A 14875-nucleotide genomic window follows, 5' to 3' on the forward strand; every position below is an offset into this window, starting at 1 on the left:
GAAAGAATGGTCCCTGGACCAGCAGCATCTATATCGCTTGGAAGCTTGTTAGAAATACACTTATGAGCCGCCACCGCAGGCACTAAAAATAGCTCAGTTGTGAGTATGGCCCCAGATAGGCAGAGCATCGACTCTTGACAGGGTTGCCAGGTGGATCCCGGTCAGGGTACCTGCAGGAGTCTGTCTATCTCCTCTCCTCCCACTTGGTAAAGAAGAAAAAAAAAAATGCACATATGGCCCTGGCCAGTTTGCTCAGTGGATAGAACATTGGCCTGCTGTGTGGATGTCCTGGGTTTGATCCCCCATCAGGGCACACATGAGAAGTGACCATCTGCTTCTCTTCCACTCCCTCTCTCACTTCTCTCTCTCTTCCTCCTTGCAGCCAGTGGCTAGATTGTTTTGAGTGTCAGCCCTGGGTGCTAAGGATAGCTCCGTTGATTCAAGCATTGGCCTCAGATGGGGGTTGCCAGGTGGATCCAGGTCAGGAGTATGTCTCACTATCTCCCCCCCTTTCACTTAAAAAAAAAAAAAAAAAAAAAAAAAAAAAAAAAAAAAAGAAATACACAGATATAGGCCACACCCCAAACCTGAGTCAGGATCTCTGGGGATGAAGTTCAGGAATCTCGCTTAATGAGCCCTCCAGGTGTTTCTGATGTTCCCTAATATTTGAGAAACTGGTATAGGTAAGCAGGGGAGACTTGAACCAGAGTTAGTAGTGATGAGAAGTGGTTAGATTTTGAGTCTATATCGATTACAGTATTTGCTGATGGATTACAGCTATGGAAGAAAGGACTCAAGGATGACTTCATTTTGAGTGGTTTTGGCATACAGGGGAACAGAGTAATGGGACAGTGACTGAAGGAGTCACAAGAGGATTTCTTGTTTGGTTGGGTTTTTTGGAGATAGAGATAATAGCCTGTTTGGATGCATGTGAGTACACGTAGAGTGATTATGTTGGTGCATCCAGAATTTAGTGACACCTGTTATTGGCAAACTAATGTGCTGGGGACTAGGTAGACCAAAAAAAGACTTCCCTGGTGCACTAAAACTTGTTCAGTGTCCTTTGTACTCCTTCAAGTCCTGTGTGCTGGGAGGCAGGGGGCCTCTGGTGCGAATGATGGGTGCCTCAGCTTCTAGGGATGATCTATCCCTGTTTGTATAGACTGTGCTTGGCTTGGTTAAGATTGTTGCAGAAAACCAGAATTTGACTTGCATTTTTTTTTTTCATTTTTTTGAAGCTGGAAACGGTGAAAGACAGACAGACTCCCGCATGTGCCCGACCGGGATCCACCCAGCACGCCCACCATGGGGCAACGCTCTGCCCACCAGGGGGCGTTGTTCTGCCCATCCTGGGCGTCGCCATGTTGCGACCAGAGCCACTCTAGCGCCTGAGGCAGAGGCCACAGAGCCATCCCCAGCGCCCGGGCCATCTTGGCTCCAATGGAGCCTTGGCTGTGGGAGGGGAAGAGAGAGACAGAGAGGAAAGCGCGGCGGAGGGGTGGAGAAGCAAATGGGCGCTTCTCCTGTGTGCCCTGGCCGGGAATTGAACCCGGGTCCCCCGCACGCTAGGCCGACGCTCTACCGCTGAGCCAACCGGCCAGGGCGACTTGTATTTTTTGAACAATGAAAAATGGTAAAATATGCTCTCTTTTCTCTGGGAATGAAGATATTCTTTTTTCCAAGGCACAGGTGGTGACAGGGCCTGGCTCTTTGGCCACTCTCAGAGAGCAGAGTTTGAGCAGATAAGCCAGACAGGCTCCTGAGCAAACTGTCACCTCTCAAGCTTCTCCATCCTCAGCCTCCAGTCCGTTCTACACTCGGAGGATTGAGTGCCCATTTTGTGTTCTCATAGCTAATAAACCCACAGTGTATTCTAGTTGCTTGTTGTGATATAGAGGAGTCACACAGATCTGGATTTTTATCCTGCTCTTCTACTTACTAGATTTTTAATGGCCAAGTTATTTACTCAGATTTCTTATCTGTCAACATAGAATAATAATAATGATGATGATAGCTAATACTTATCATGTGCCAGATATTTTAAATTCTTTTATTTTAGCTAATTTAATCATAACAACTGTATGAGTTGGGGTACTACATATTAATAATCTAGTTGTATAGACGCAGATACTGAGGCACTGTGAGGCTACCAGGCATCCCCAAACTATGGCCCGCGGGCCACATGTGGCCCTCTGAGGCCATTTATCCGGCCCCCTGCTGCACTTCCGGAAGGGGCACCTCTTTTATTGGTGGTCAGTGAGAGGAGCACTGTATGTGGCGGCCCTCCAACGGTCTGAGGGACAGTGAACTGGCCCCCTGTGTAAAAAGTTTGGGGACCCCTGGAAGTAAATTGCCTAAGTTCACTCAGCTAGTAAGTGGCAGAGGTGAAATTCAAAACAAGGCAATTTGGCTCCGAAGTCCAACCTCTGTGCTTTTAACCTCTGTGCTGTAGTGCCTCTGAATACCATACAGAATGCCCTGATTTGTTGTGGCAATTAAATGTGCTAATATATCCATAACTCAATTTTCTCCTCATTTCTTTCATGGAGGCTTCATGTTTACTCATTCACTCACCATCCTCTTACCCTTCATTATTTACCTTATAGTACTTATGAAACTGTTGGCACCAAGTATCTGTCTCCCCATCTATAATGTCCACTCCATGAGGACAATGGCTGTTTTAAATATTACTGAATGTATGCATTCACCTACTTAAACAAATTTTGATTGAGTATCTACCCTGTACCAGGCTCTGCAGTACACATTGGGGATAATTCCTCTTAGCCTTAAGACCTGATGCTGTGGTAATTATCTTCTTCACAAGGAGCAAAATAGGATTTAGGACCCTTGATCCCAGGTGATAATTATTGAGACAGTGATGACGGAAGCCTGATTTTTATCCACTTGCCTTCCCGATGTGAGGAGTTATCTAACCTAGTGAATGTTTGTTGAATTGGGTTGAATAATAAGTAAAGCAATACTGGGAGATGGATGAGGTGAGGAGTTCTGGTGAGTAAGATAGCTGCTGTCTGCGGAATTCAGTGGAGGCAGATAGCAAGTACACAATCAGTTGTGAGGCCATGTGGTGAGTGCTGAAATAGGGATAGTGTGTGGAGTGCCATGGTTGCAGGGAAGAAGAGCAGGAATGTTCAAGACACAGGGAGCCACGTGTGATGAGACCCAGAGATCATAAAGAGGATAGCACTGAGAGAGCATGGCAGTAAATAGCAAATAATAAGCCTCATGACAAGTTGAGAGAGAGAGACTATGGAAGAAAGGAAAAAAAAATCTGTTTTGTGAACAGGGGGCCCCTGATTTTCATTTGCACCGGGCCCCACACATTATATAGCTGATACTGTGTGTGAGTGGCAAGAGGTAAGGCCAGAGAGGCAAGGCCATGGCAAGTTTATATTTTACCTTAAGAAAGAGAGGAAGCCTGCGCGGGGTTTTGAGCAAGGGTTTACAGGTTCAAATTTGCATTAAAATAAACATGTTGACTGTAGTGCAGAGGGCCAGTTGGGTGAGGGCAGAGTAGATAGAGACCAGGAGCCCAGTTAGGAGGGCAGGACAGTAATCCCAGTTAGAGATAATAGTGACCTGGATTAGGGAATGGGCAGTGACTATGAAGGAAGGGTACAAATGATAGCTAATTAGGAGATAGAATTGATAGGACATGGTGGTAACTTGGATGATACTACAACACATATAGGACACTTACTGTGTGTCAGACACTGTTCTAAACACTTTATACAAATTAACTCATTTACTTTTCATAATAACTTTATGATATACATGCGGTTTTTTCCTTTTCTTTCCTTTTTACTGACTTTATTGCAGTGATGCTGGTCAACAAAATTATACAGGTTTCGGGTGCACAATTCTATAATGCATCTGTACACTGTATTGTGTATCCACCACTCCAAGTCTCTATTCGTCACTATTTATTCCCCCTGTACCCTTCTCAACCTCCCCCTACCACCCTGTATATACAATTTTTATCATTACCTTAGAGATGAGGAAACCGAGGCACAGAGAGGTTAAGTAACTTGCCCAAGATCCCACAGCTAGTAAATGGCAGGTTTAGCCAGGCAGTCTGGTCCTAAAGTCTAAATTCTTGACATGTGAATGCCGACTCGGTATACTGCATCACTGAGGACAGTCATCAGGGACTGCCAGATTTCTGGCTTAAACACCTGGTGAAGTTATGGTGCCAGTTGCTAAGAGAGGGAGCAGGTTTAGAGAGCAGGCAGGGGAAGAAATTTAATTTGATCATCATAAATTTTAAGTATGTAAGTGGGATATACTGTAGAGATACCCAGGAGGCATTTTGAGGGAGGGGTCTGAAACTCAGCATAGAGATATGGCTTATCATTATAGGTGCATAGAGGGTACATGGAGCCCTGGGAATGCACGAGATCGGTGAGGGAAAGTGAGGCAAGAAGAGTGCCTAGACAGGAGGGCCTAAGAACTGTCAACATTAAGAGTGGGCAGGATGCCCTGGCCGGATACTTTGGCTGGTTAGAGCAGGCATCCCCAAACTATGGCTCACGAGCCGCATGCGGCCCCCTGAGGCCATTTACCCCCCCCCCCTGCCGTACTTCCGGAAGGGGCACCTCTTTCATTGGTGGTGAGAGGAGCACTGTATGTGGCGGTCCTCCAACGATCTGAGGGACAGTGAACTGGCCCCCTGTGTAAAAAGTTTGGGGACCCCTGGGTTAGAGCATCGTCCTGAAGTGCAGAAGTTGCCAGTTCAGTTCCCAATCATGGCATATACAGGAATAGATGTTTCTGTCTTTCTCCTGCTCTTTCCTTTAAAACAATTAAAAAAAAATGGGCAGGAGAAAAAGAGTATACTGTGTTACAGAAGTAGCCAGACATAGACATAATTAAGATCACATTACATCCCTGCTCGTAATCCTATGGATTTGACCCAGTTCTTCACACAGGAAAAGCCGCAATCCTTTACAAATAGCCTACAGGACCCTACTACATGAGACCATTACCTTTCTGACCTAAACTACCTGTCCCCTTGCTCTCTCTATTCCAGAGCACTGTCGTCCTCTCTGTTTCTTTAATATATAGGCATACTCTTGCCACAGGACTTTTTTACTTGCTGTTCTCTCTCTACTTGGGATACTTTTCCCGCATAGCCATAGGACTTGATTTCTTATTCCCTTCAGGTGTTTTATTCAAAAGTCATTTTTTCAGTGAATCTTTCCCTAGTTTTTCTACCTAAAATGTCAGTATCACTGCCATGCCCCTCACCCCCGTCCTTGCTTGTATGCACGCACACAAGCATGGGTGTGAATAGGTATACATACACATGCATGAGAATTCCCTTTCCTGCTTTACTTTTTTTATTTAGCTCTTCTCACTGTCTAACATATAATACATTTCACTGGTTATATTGATTTATATTATTTTTTATCTGTTTTCCCCACTAGAATGTCAGCTCTGTGCGGGCAGGGCTTTTTGCATGCCATGTTTTGTTTCTTTGTCTCCCCAGTATGTAGACCAGGGCCTGGCAGATGTCTGTTAAGTATTGCAGAAGGAATGAACACCAGGCACATGGGGTGCTCTGGAGTCAAGGTAGAGAGCTTGTCAGGTGGAGAGAGCACAGGGTTGGCACTGTGGTAATGCTGCTAAGAGTTCAAGTGAGATAAAGGAGAGAAGTACTTACTGCATGTATCAATAGGGAGGTCAGAACATTGGTGAGATCTGTTTTAAAGAAGATGACACTAAAATCGGACTGCAGCAAACAGGTGAGAAATTGTACAGAGCAACTCTAAAAACTTTTTATAGGTTTGGCTCTGATAGAACATGTATGGATACTACTTGGTGGCTAGGAGTAAGAGGGAGACTTTTTACCATATACACTTCTGTACCTTTTGAGTTTTGTATCATATGTAACTGATATCTATTTATTCAAGCCATGAAACTGCGTAAGTTTAATCAATGAAAATATTTGGCTGTGAAGTGGCAGGCAGGAGGGAGAGAAGGTTTTGTCTATGTTATCTGTAAATATCCAATGAGCTTGTTAAATGCTATTGTGAAGAAAGAAGATAGAGAGGGAGTTGAAGATATTGCAGAAAGAAAGGATCATTGATTGAGAACGTTAAAGAAAGATGTGACCCATGTGGAACAGCTGACTTTAGAAGGAAGGAAGGATAGTTCTTTTGTTCTAACATGAGGAAAAAATGAGTGCAGACAGAGGTGGATCTGGTGTGGGAAGTTGAGGTAGTTCCCATCTGATTACTTCATTTTGTCTAAAGAGTAGGAAACAGGTTTATTTGCTGAGAGAAAAGAGAAATTTTTTTTTTGTATTTTTCTGAAGCTGGAAACGGGGAGAGACAGTCAGACAGACTCCCGCATGCGCCCGACCGGGATCCACCCAGCACGCCCACCAGGGGTGACGCTCTGCCCACCAGGGGGCGATGCTCTGCCCCTCTGGGGCGTCGCTCCACCGCGACCAGAGCCACTCTAGCGCCTGGGGCAGAGGCCAAGGAGCCATCCCCAGCGCCCGGGCCATCTTTGCTCCAATGGAGCCTTGGCTGCGGGAGGAGAAGAGAGAGACAGAGAGGAAGGAGGGGGGGGGGTGGAGAAGCAAATGGGCGCTTCTCCTATGTGCCCTGGCCGGGAATCGAACCCGGGTCCCCCGCACGCCAGGCCGATGCTCTACCGCTGAGCCAACCGGCCAGGGCCGAAAAGAGAAATTTGAAATAGCACTAGTGGGAGAGAGAATTGAGCAGGGAAGTATGGGAGGATTGTCACCAGCATGACCCAGATACTTTTTTTTTTTTCAGAGACAGAGAGTGAGTCAGAGAGAGGGATAGTCAGGGACAGACAGACAGGAACAGAGAGAGATGAGAAGCATAAATCATTAGTTTTTCATTGTGCGTTGCAACACCTTAGTTGTTCATTGATTGCTTTCTCATATGTGCCTTGACCTTCTCGTGGGCCTTCAGCAGACCGAGTGACCCCTTGCTCGAGCCAGTGACCTTGGGTCCAAGCTGGTGAGCTTTGCTCAAACCAGATGAGCCCGCACTCAAGCTGGCGACCTCGGGGTCTTGAACCTGGGTCCTCTGCATCCCAGTCTGACGCTCTATCCACTGCGCCACCACCTGGTCAGGCACAGATACTTTTTTAATAGATTTTATTTTTTAGAGTGGTTTTAGGTTCACAGCCAAATTAAGTGGAGGTTACAGAGATTTCCCATATGCCTCCTACCTCCATGTGCATAGCCTCTCCCATCATCAACGTCCCCACCAGAGTGGCATATTTGTTACAATTGATAAACTTACATTAACACCCCATAATCACCCAGATTCTATAGTTTACATCAGGGTTTACTCTTGGTGTACATTCTATGTGTTCAGTCAAATGTATGTGACATTTACCTACCACTATGGAATTTTAGTATCATATATGTAGAATATTTTCACTGCATGACAGATCCTCTGTGCTCTACATGTTCATCTCCTTCTCCCTTATTAACCCCTGGCAACCACTGATCTTTTGACTTGTGCCCATAGTTAGAATCATATAATATGTAGCCTTTTCAAAAGATTGGCTTTTTTTTTTTTTTTTTTTTTTTTTGCTTAATAATGTGCATTTAAGTTTCCTCCATGTCTTTTCCTGGCATGATAGCTCATTTTCTTTTAGCACTGAGTAATATACAGTTGTCTGGATGTACCTCAATTTATTTATCCATTTGCCTATTGAAGGATACCTTTGTGGGATTTTGCTCAAACCAGATGAGGCTGCGCTCAAGCTGGCGACCTCGGGGTCTCGAACCTGGGTCCTCTGCATCCCAGTCCAACGCTCCATTCACTGCGCCACTGCCTGGTCAGGCTGTTGCTTCCAGATTTTGACAATTGTGGATAAAACTGATTTCAAACATCCATGTGCAGGTTTTTGTGTCAACATAGTTTTTAATTCCTTTGAGTAAATAAATGCCAAGGAGCGTGATTGTTTGATTGAATAGTTAAGAGTATGTTCAGTTTTATAAGAAACTGCCAGCCCTGGCTAGTTGGGTCAGTGGTAGAGCATCGGCCTGGCGTGTGGAAGTCCTGGGTTCGATACCTGGTCAGGGCACACAGGAGAAGCGCCCATCTGCTTCACCCTTCCCCCTCTCCTTCCTCTCTGTCTCTCTCTTTCCCTCCTGCAGCCAAGGCTCCATTGGAGCAAAGATTGCTTGGGTGCTGAGGACAGCTCCATGGCCTTCACCTCAGGCTGCAAAGGAGCAATGCCCCAGATGGGCAGAGCATCGCCCCCTGGTGGGCATGCCGGGTGGATCCCGGTCAGGCGCATGCGGGAGTCTGTCTGACTGCCTCCCTGCTTCTAACTTTGGAAAAATACAAAAAAAAAAAAAAAAAAAAAAAAAAAGAAACTGCCAAACTGTTCCAAAGTGGCTATATCATTTTTGCATTCATTCCCACCTGTAAAGAATGAAAGTTCCTGTTGCTCCACCTTCCCTCTAGCACAGGGGTCCCCAAAATTTTTACACAGGGGGCCAGTTCACTGTCCCTCAGACCATTGGAGGGCCGGACTATAAAAAAAACTATGAACAAATCCGTATGCATACTGCACATATCTTATTTTAAAGTAAAAAAAACAAAACGGGAACAAATACAATATTTAAAATAAAGAACAAGTAAATTTAAATCAACAAACTGACCAGTATTCCAATGGGAACTATGCTCCTCTCACTGACCACCAATGAAAGAGATGCCCCTTCCAGAAGTGCGGCGGGGGCTGGATAAATGGCCTCAGGGGGTCACATGTGGCCCGCGGGCTGTAGTTTGGGGACCCCTGCTCTAGCATATGATGTTGTTAGTATTCTGGATTTTGGCTATTCTGATAAGTGTATAGTGATATCCTTCCGGGTTTTTTTTGTTTGTTTGTTTGCTTTTTATGATAGAGACAGGGACATATCGGCACAGACAGACAAGGAGAGAGATGAGAAACATCAGTTTTTTGTTGCAGCACCTTAGTTATTCATTGACTGCTTTCTCATATGTGCTTTGACCAAGGGGCTACAGCAGAGCAAGTAACCCCTTGCTCAAGCCAGTGACCTTGGGCTCAACCCAGTGACCATGGGTCATGTCTGTGATCCCACACTCAAGCCAGCGACCCTGTGCTCAAGCCGGATGAGCCCGCGCTCAAGCTGGTGACTTCGGGGTTTTGAACCTGGGGTCCTTTGTGTCCAAGTTTGATGCTCTATCTGCTGTTGCCACTGCCTTGTCAGGCTTTCAGTTTTTGTTGTTGTTGTTGTTTGCTTTTGTATGACAGAGAGAGAGAGAGAGACAGATAGGGACAGACAGGAAGGGAGAGAGATGAGAAACATCAATTCTTTGTTTTCTCATTGATTGCTTTCTCATGTGCCTTGATGCTGGGGGATACAGCAGACCGCAATACCCCTTGCTCAAGCCAGTGACATTGGGCTCAAGCTGATGAGCCTTGCTCAAACCAGATGAGTCTGTGCTCAAGCCACTGACCTTGGGGTTTCGAACCTGGGTCCTCTGCTTCCCAGTCCGATGCTCTATCCACTGTGCCACCACCTAATCAGGCAGGCTGACTGCTGTTTTAATTTGCATTTTTCTAATGACATATGATGTGGAACACCTTTTCACATGCTTATTTACCATTTGTATATCTTCTTTTTTGTTGTTTTGACAGAGACAGAGGGACAGATAGAGACAGACAGGAAGGGAAAGAGATGAGAAAATCAATTCTTCATTGTGACACCTTAGTTGTTCATTGATTGCTTTTTCATATGTGCCTTGACTGGGGAACTACAGCAGAGTGAGTGACCCCCTGCTCAAGCTAGCAACCTTGGGCTCAAGCTAGTGACCTTGGGCTCAAGCCAGCGACCATGGGTTCATGTCTATGATCCCATGCCCAAGCCAGCAACCCCTCGCTCAAGCTGCTGAGCCTGTGCTCAAGCTGGCAACTTCGAGTTTTCGATCCTGGGTCCTCTACATCCCAGTCTGACGCTCTATCCACCGCACCACCACCTGGTCAGGCATCAGTTCTTTTTTTCATTGATTATGCCTTTGTTGTTGCATCTAAAAAGGCATTGCCCAACCTAAACTTATCTAGGTTTTCTTCTATATTATCTTTTATAGTTTTGTGTTTTATATTTTTGTCTATGATCCACTTAGAGTTTGTTTTTGTGTATAAGGTATAAGATCTGTCTCTAACTTCATTTGTTTGCAAGTGGATGTCCTGTTGTTCCAGAAGCAATTGTTGAGAAGACTGTCTTTGCTCCATTACATTACCTTTGCTCCTTTGTCAAAAATCAGTTGAACTTTTATGTGTGTCTTTCTGGGTTCTTTGTTCTGTTCCATTGATCTGTTTACTTATTCTTTCAATACCAAACTGTCTTGAAGTCAGGTAGCATTAGTCTTCCAACTTAGTTTTTCTTTAATATTGTATTGGCTATTCTGTGACTCAGATATTTTGGACAATGAATTTGTTGTGGCACCAATATGTTGGGTGATTTTTTTCTCTAGCCATGCAATAGTCCAGTGTTATATAGTTGGATTGAGTCAGGGTTGAGATTTGCACATGGAGATGATGGGGAGGAAGTGGGGCAAGTGTGTTGAGAATATCTGTAAGAGAATGGTTGAAATAAGGAGTGTTGGAATCCAGGATCGGGAATAAGGGTAAAGTCAAGAATAAGTTAATAGCTTAAAAGTAGGTTCAAGGGAGTTTTGCAGGCAAAGAACAGGTGTAATGAATAAGAGCTGAAAGTATATACTTGTGGTCAGAAAGTGTGATGTATGCATTTCACATTTCATAGGTGGTGCAGCAGCAAACATTGACTATAGGAGTTGGTGGCTAAAATGGGAGTGGAAGCAGTAGTCTCCGAAGATGAGAAGGTCAGAGAGCTAAGAGGGCAGGATATTGGGCCTCTACATAGATAGTGATATCACTTGGAATGTTGGCAGGAGTAGAGTGGAGAGGAATCTGTGAATGAAGAGGTAATGTTAGGGAGATGAATAGCTGACAGTGAAGAGGAGTGGGTAGTGGTTGGTTAGATTATATAAAAGCTCAGAGGAATAGGAGATCTTACACAGGGTAGAGAAGAGATGATCTTGAAGTCTCACTGGAAAGTGAAAGGGATATCTACCCTCCTGCTCAGGCTGAGTTATAGGGTCTGGTAGAATGTACAACTTCTACCTGACACGGATCTACCACAGTGCTTCTTCAACTTTTAAATTTCCAATCCATAATGGATCAGTCCTTTTATAAGGTAAAATGTGAATTACTAGAAAAATATTCTGAACAAAAGAGCTACACAAAATAAAAGCCCCAACTTTTTTTTTTTGTATTTTCTGAAGTTGGAAACGGGGAGGCAGTCAGACAGACTCCAGCATGTGCCCGAGAGGGGGAGGGGTGGAGAATCAGATGGGCGCCTCTCCTGTGTGCCCTGGCCAGGAATTGAACCTGGGATTTCTGCATGCCAGGCCGACGCTCTACCACTGAGCCAACCGGCCAGGGCCTAAAAGCCCCAACTTTTTATTATTATATTCAACAGCCATAAAAATTACTCAGCCAAATTATCATTAAAGTTTTTAGATGCTTACTCTCTTTCTATACTTACCTCACCACAACATTACTCCATGGACCGCACTTTGAATGGCACTGGTATAGAGAAAATGGTGAGATGATGAGAAGCTGTGTTCAGTTAAACCAGAAGAAGAGAAGGGGTTTGTTGAAAGGGATGTGAATATAGAGGCTTTTGTTTACCAAGGATTAGGGTCACTGAGGGTATAGCAGAAAAGTTGGGAAAGTTGATGAGCAATGGATGTTTGAGATAGAGAAAGCACATAGCTATGTGGGATGAAAGGATGAAAATTCAGGAGAGGGATACTAGAGAGTCCTTTTTCTCTCTCTCTCCTTTTTTTATAGAGACAGAGAGAGAGAGTCAGAGAGAGGGACAGATAGGGACAGACATACAGGAACAGAGAGATGAGAAGCATAAATCATTAGTTTTTCGTTGCGACACCTTAGTTGTTCATTGATTGCTTTCTCATATGTGCCTTGACCGTGGGGCTATAGCAGACCGAGGAACTCCTTGCTCGAGCCAGTGACCTTGGGTCCAGGCTGGTGAGCTTTGCTCAAACTAGATGAGCCCGCGCTCAAGCTGGAGACCTCGGGGTCTTGAACCTGGGTCCTCTGCATTTCAATTCGATGCTCTATCCACTGTGCTACCGCCTGGTCAGGCTCTTTTTTTTTTTAGAGTAAAAGAGAGAGAGAGGGAGAGAGAGAGAAATGGAGAGTAGTGAGAAGCATCGCCTCATAGTAGTTGCTTCTCATATGTGCCTGGATTTGGCAACCTCAGCACTCTAGGTCAACACCTTATCTACTGTGCCACCACAGGTCAGGCAGAAGGGTCCTTCTTGAGCAGTGTCCAAGGGTAACAGGATTGTGAGACAGAAAGCATGTATTCCAGAGAGTAATTAGTGCCATAATGGTCTGAGGAATATATTTAAGGAAGATTTAGGCAGGTGAAGGGAGAGATCTAGACTGAGTGAAAAAAAATTATTATTTACTGACTACTTATTGTGTACCAGACTCTGTGCTGGGCACATTATACACATTGTCTGATTCCTTAAAAGAATCCTGCCAAGTTTATTGATATGCAGCAGGTTTACAGGCATTAGGATTAGCAGTTGAGAAAGTGGTGGGGTCCTAGGAAGTAAGTTTGTGAGCATGATCTTGGCTGAAACAGTTGGAGCTTTACCCTATTTTTATTCTCTCGGCTATGTGTGGCTGACCAAAAGATTTTAGGAGTTGGATCTTCGCCCGAAGTAATTTTAAGGACCGCTGATGACTTATTTGGTGAGGAAGGGTTAATTTTGTGAGATCTTCTTCCACCTCATGTGCATGCAAACCCAAATCTTCAAATTAAATACTCTTTAGACATTACAATATGAGATAAATAATACCTGTTCATTGTAGAAAATTAGAAAATACAGATAAGGAAGAGAAAAATGGTTACCTGTAGTCCTTCATCAGAACCACTGTTGACTATAAAATACTCTTTTATACCTTTTCTTGTGACAGAGACAGAGAGAGAGAGAGACAGTGGGACAGATAGGGACAGGTGGACAGATAAGGACAGACAGACAGGAAGGGAGAGTTGAGAAGCATCAATTATTCATTGCAGCACCTTAGTTGTTCATTGATTGCTTTCTAATATGTACCTTGATGGTGGGGGGAGACTACAACAGACTGAGTGACCCCTTGCTCGAGCCAGCGACTGTGGGCTCAAGCTGGTGAGCCTTGCTCAGACCAGATGAGCCTGTGCTCAAGCTGGCAACCTCGGGGTTTCAAACCTGGGTTCTCCGTGTCCCAGTCTGACACGCTCTATCCACTGTGCCACTGCCTGGTCAGGCTGAAATACTCTTTTAGTCCTTTTCATTTAATATAGTAAAATATCTCAATAAAGTTTAACATTTTTTATTTTACATTGAAATTAGAATATTTTGGATATAGTGGTTAAATAAACTATTATTAAAATTTCACCAATTTCTTTTTACCTTTTTTTTTTTAAAAAAACAGGGACAGAGGGAGAGTCAGAGAGAGGGATAGATAGGGACAGACAGACAGGAATGGAGAGAGATGAGAAGAATCAATCATCAGTTTTCCGTTGTGACACCTTAGTTGTTCATTGATTGCTTTCTCATATGTGCCTTGACCGTGGGCCTTCAGCAGACTGAATAACCCCTTGCTTGAGCCAGCGACCTTGGGTCCAAGCTGGTGAGGTTTTTTTCTTCTCAAGCCAGATGAGCCCGCACTCAAGCTGGCGACCTTGAGGTCTCGAACCTGGGTCCTTGTGCATCCCAGTCCGATGCTCTATCCACTGCGCCACCACCTGGTCAGGTTCTTTTTACTTTTTTAATGTATCTACTAGAACATCTACAATTACATTATTTGGTTAACATTATATTTCATTAGACAACACTACTCTAGAGTCTTTCAGCTTTGACCATTCTATTTTTTTTTTGTGACAGAGAGAGAGAAGGACAGACAGGAAGGGGGAGAGATGAGAAACATCAATTCTTTGTTGCGGCATCTTAGTTGTTCATTGTTTGCTTTCTCATATGTGCCTTGACCAGGGAGCTACAGTAGAGCGAGTGACCTTTGGGCTCAAGCCAGCAACAATGGGGTCATGTCTATGATCCTGCGCTCAAGCCAGTGACCCCATGCTCAAACTGGTGAGCCTGCTTTCAAGTCAGATGAACGTGCACTCAAGCTGGCGACCTTGGGGTTTCAAACCTGGTTCCTCTGTGTCACAGTCCAACACTCTATCCAGGGAGCCACCGCCTGGTCAGACGACCATTCTAAGTCTTAATGAAGTTGTACTGTTCGTACATTTTTAGCTGTGTCATAATTGTTTTAGACCAATGTGGTCCAGTAGAACTTTTTGCATTGATGAACATGTTTGATAATCTGCCCAATATAACCTCTGGCCACATGTGGCTATTGAGCACTTGAAATGTAGCTGATGTAGAGGAGGAGCTGCTTTTAAATTTTTACTTAATTTGAATTAATTTAAATGTAAATAGCCATGTGTTCTGGAAAGCACAGTTCTAGACCTTAGGAAAATAAAATTTCCATAAACTTTGGCTGGTTTTTCTTTTCCAGTTGTGTTGGTGTTGAAGAGGAGAAGGCTGCTGACATTGACCTCTACCACTGTCCCAACTGTGAGGTCTTGCATGGGCCCTCCATTAGTAAGTAGATCTTGGGGTTTCTAAGAGAAGGTGGGCCAGAGGAGAGATAAAGTGGAGAAAGTTTGAAAGGGAGATTGCCTTTGTCTGGGTGCTTCGTTCATCTTTCTTGGGAAATAGCAGAGACTTATGCA

General features: G+C 44.4%; 1 protein-coding gene across 4 annotated transcripts in view; it reads left to right on the forward strand.

The window, feature by feature from the left end:
- Positions 1-14875, forward strand: part of PHF8 (PHD finger protein 8) — a 143892-nt gene that overhangs the window by 20160 nt on the left and 108857 nt on the right. For all 4 annotated transcript variants that reach the window (XM_066357562.1, XM_066357561.1, XM_066357565.1 and 1 more), the window contains exon 3: positions 14659-14744. In XM_066357562.1, the coding sequence (XP_066213659.1) occupies positions 14659-14744 (86 nt within the window). The remainder of the gene's footprint in view (positions 1-14658; positions 14745-14875) is intronic.

This window comes from Saccopteryx leptura, chromosome X (genome assembly GCF_036850995.1).
Source record: "Saccopteryx leptura isolate mSacLep1 chromosome X, mSacLep1_pri_phased_curated, whole genome shotgun sequence".
NCBI lineage: Eukaryota > Metazoa > Chordata > Mammalia > Chiroptera > Emballonuridae > Saccopteryx > Saccopteryx leptura.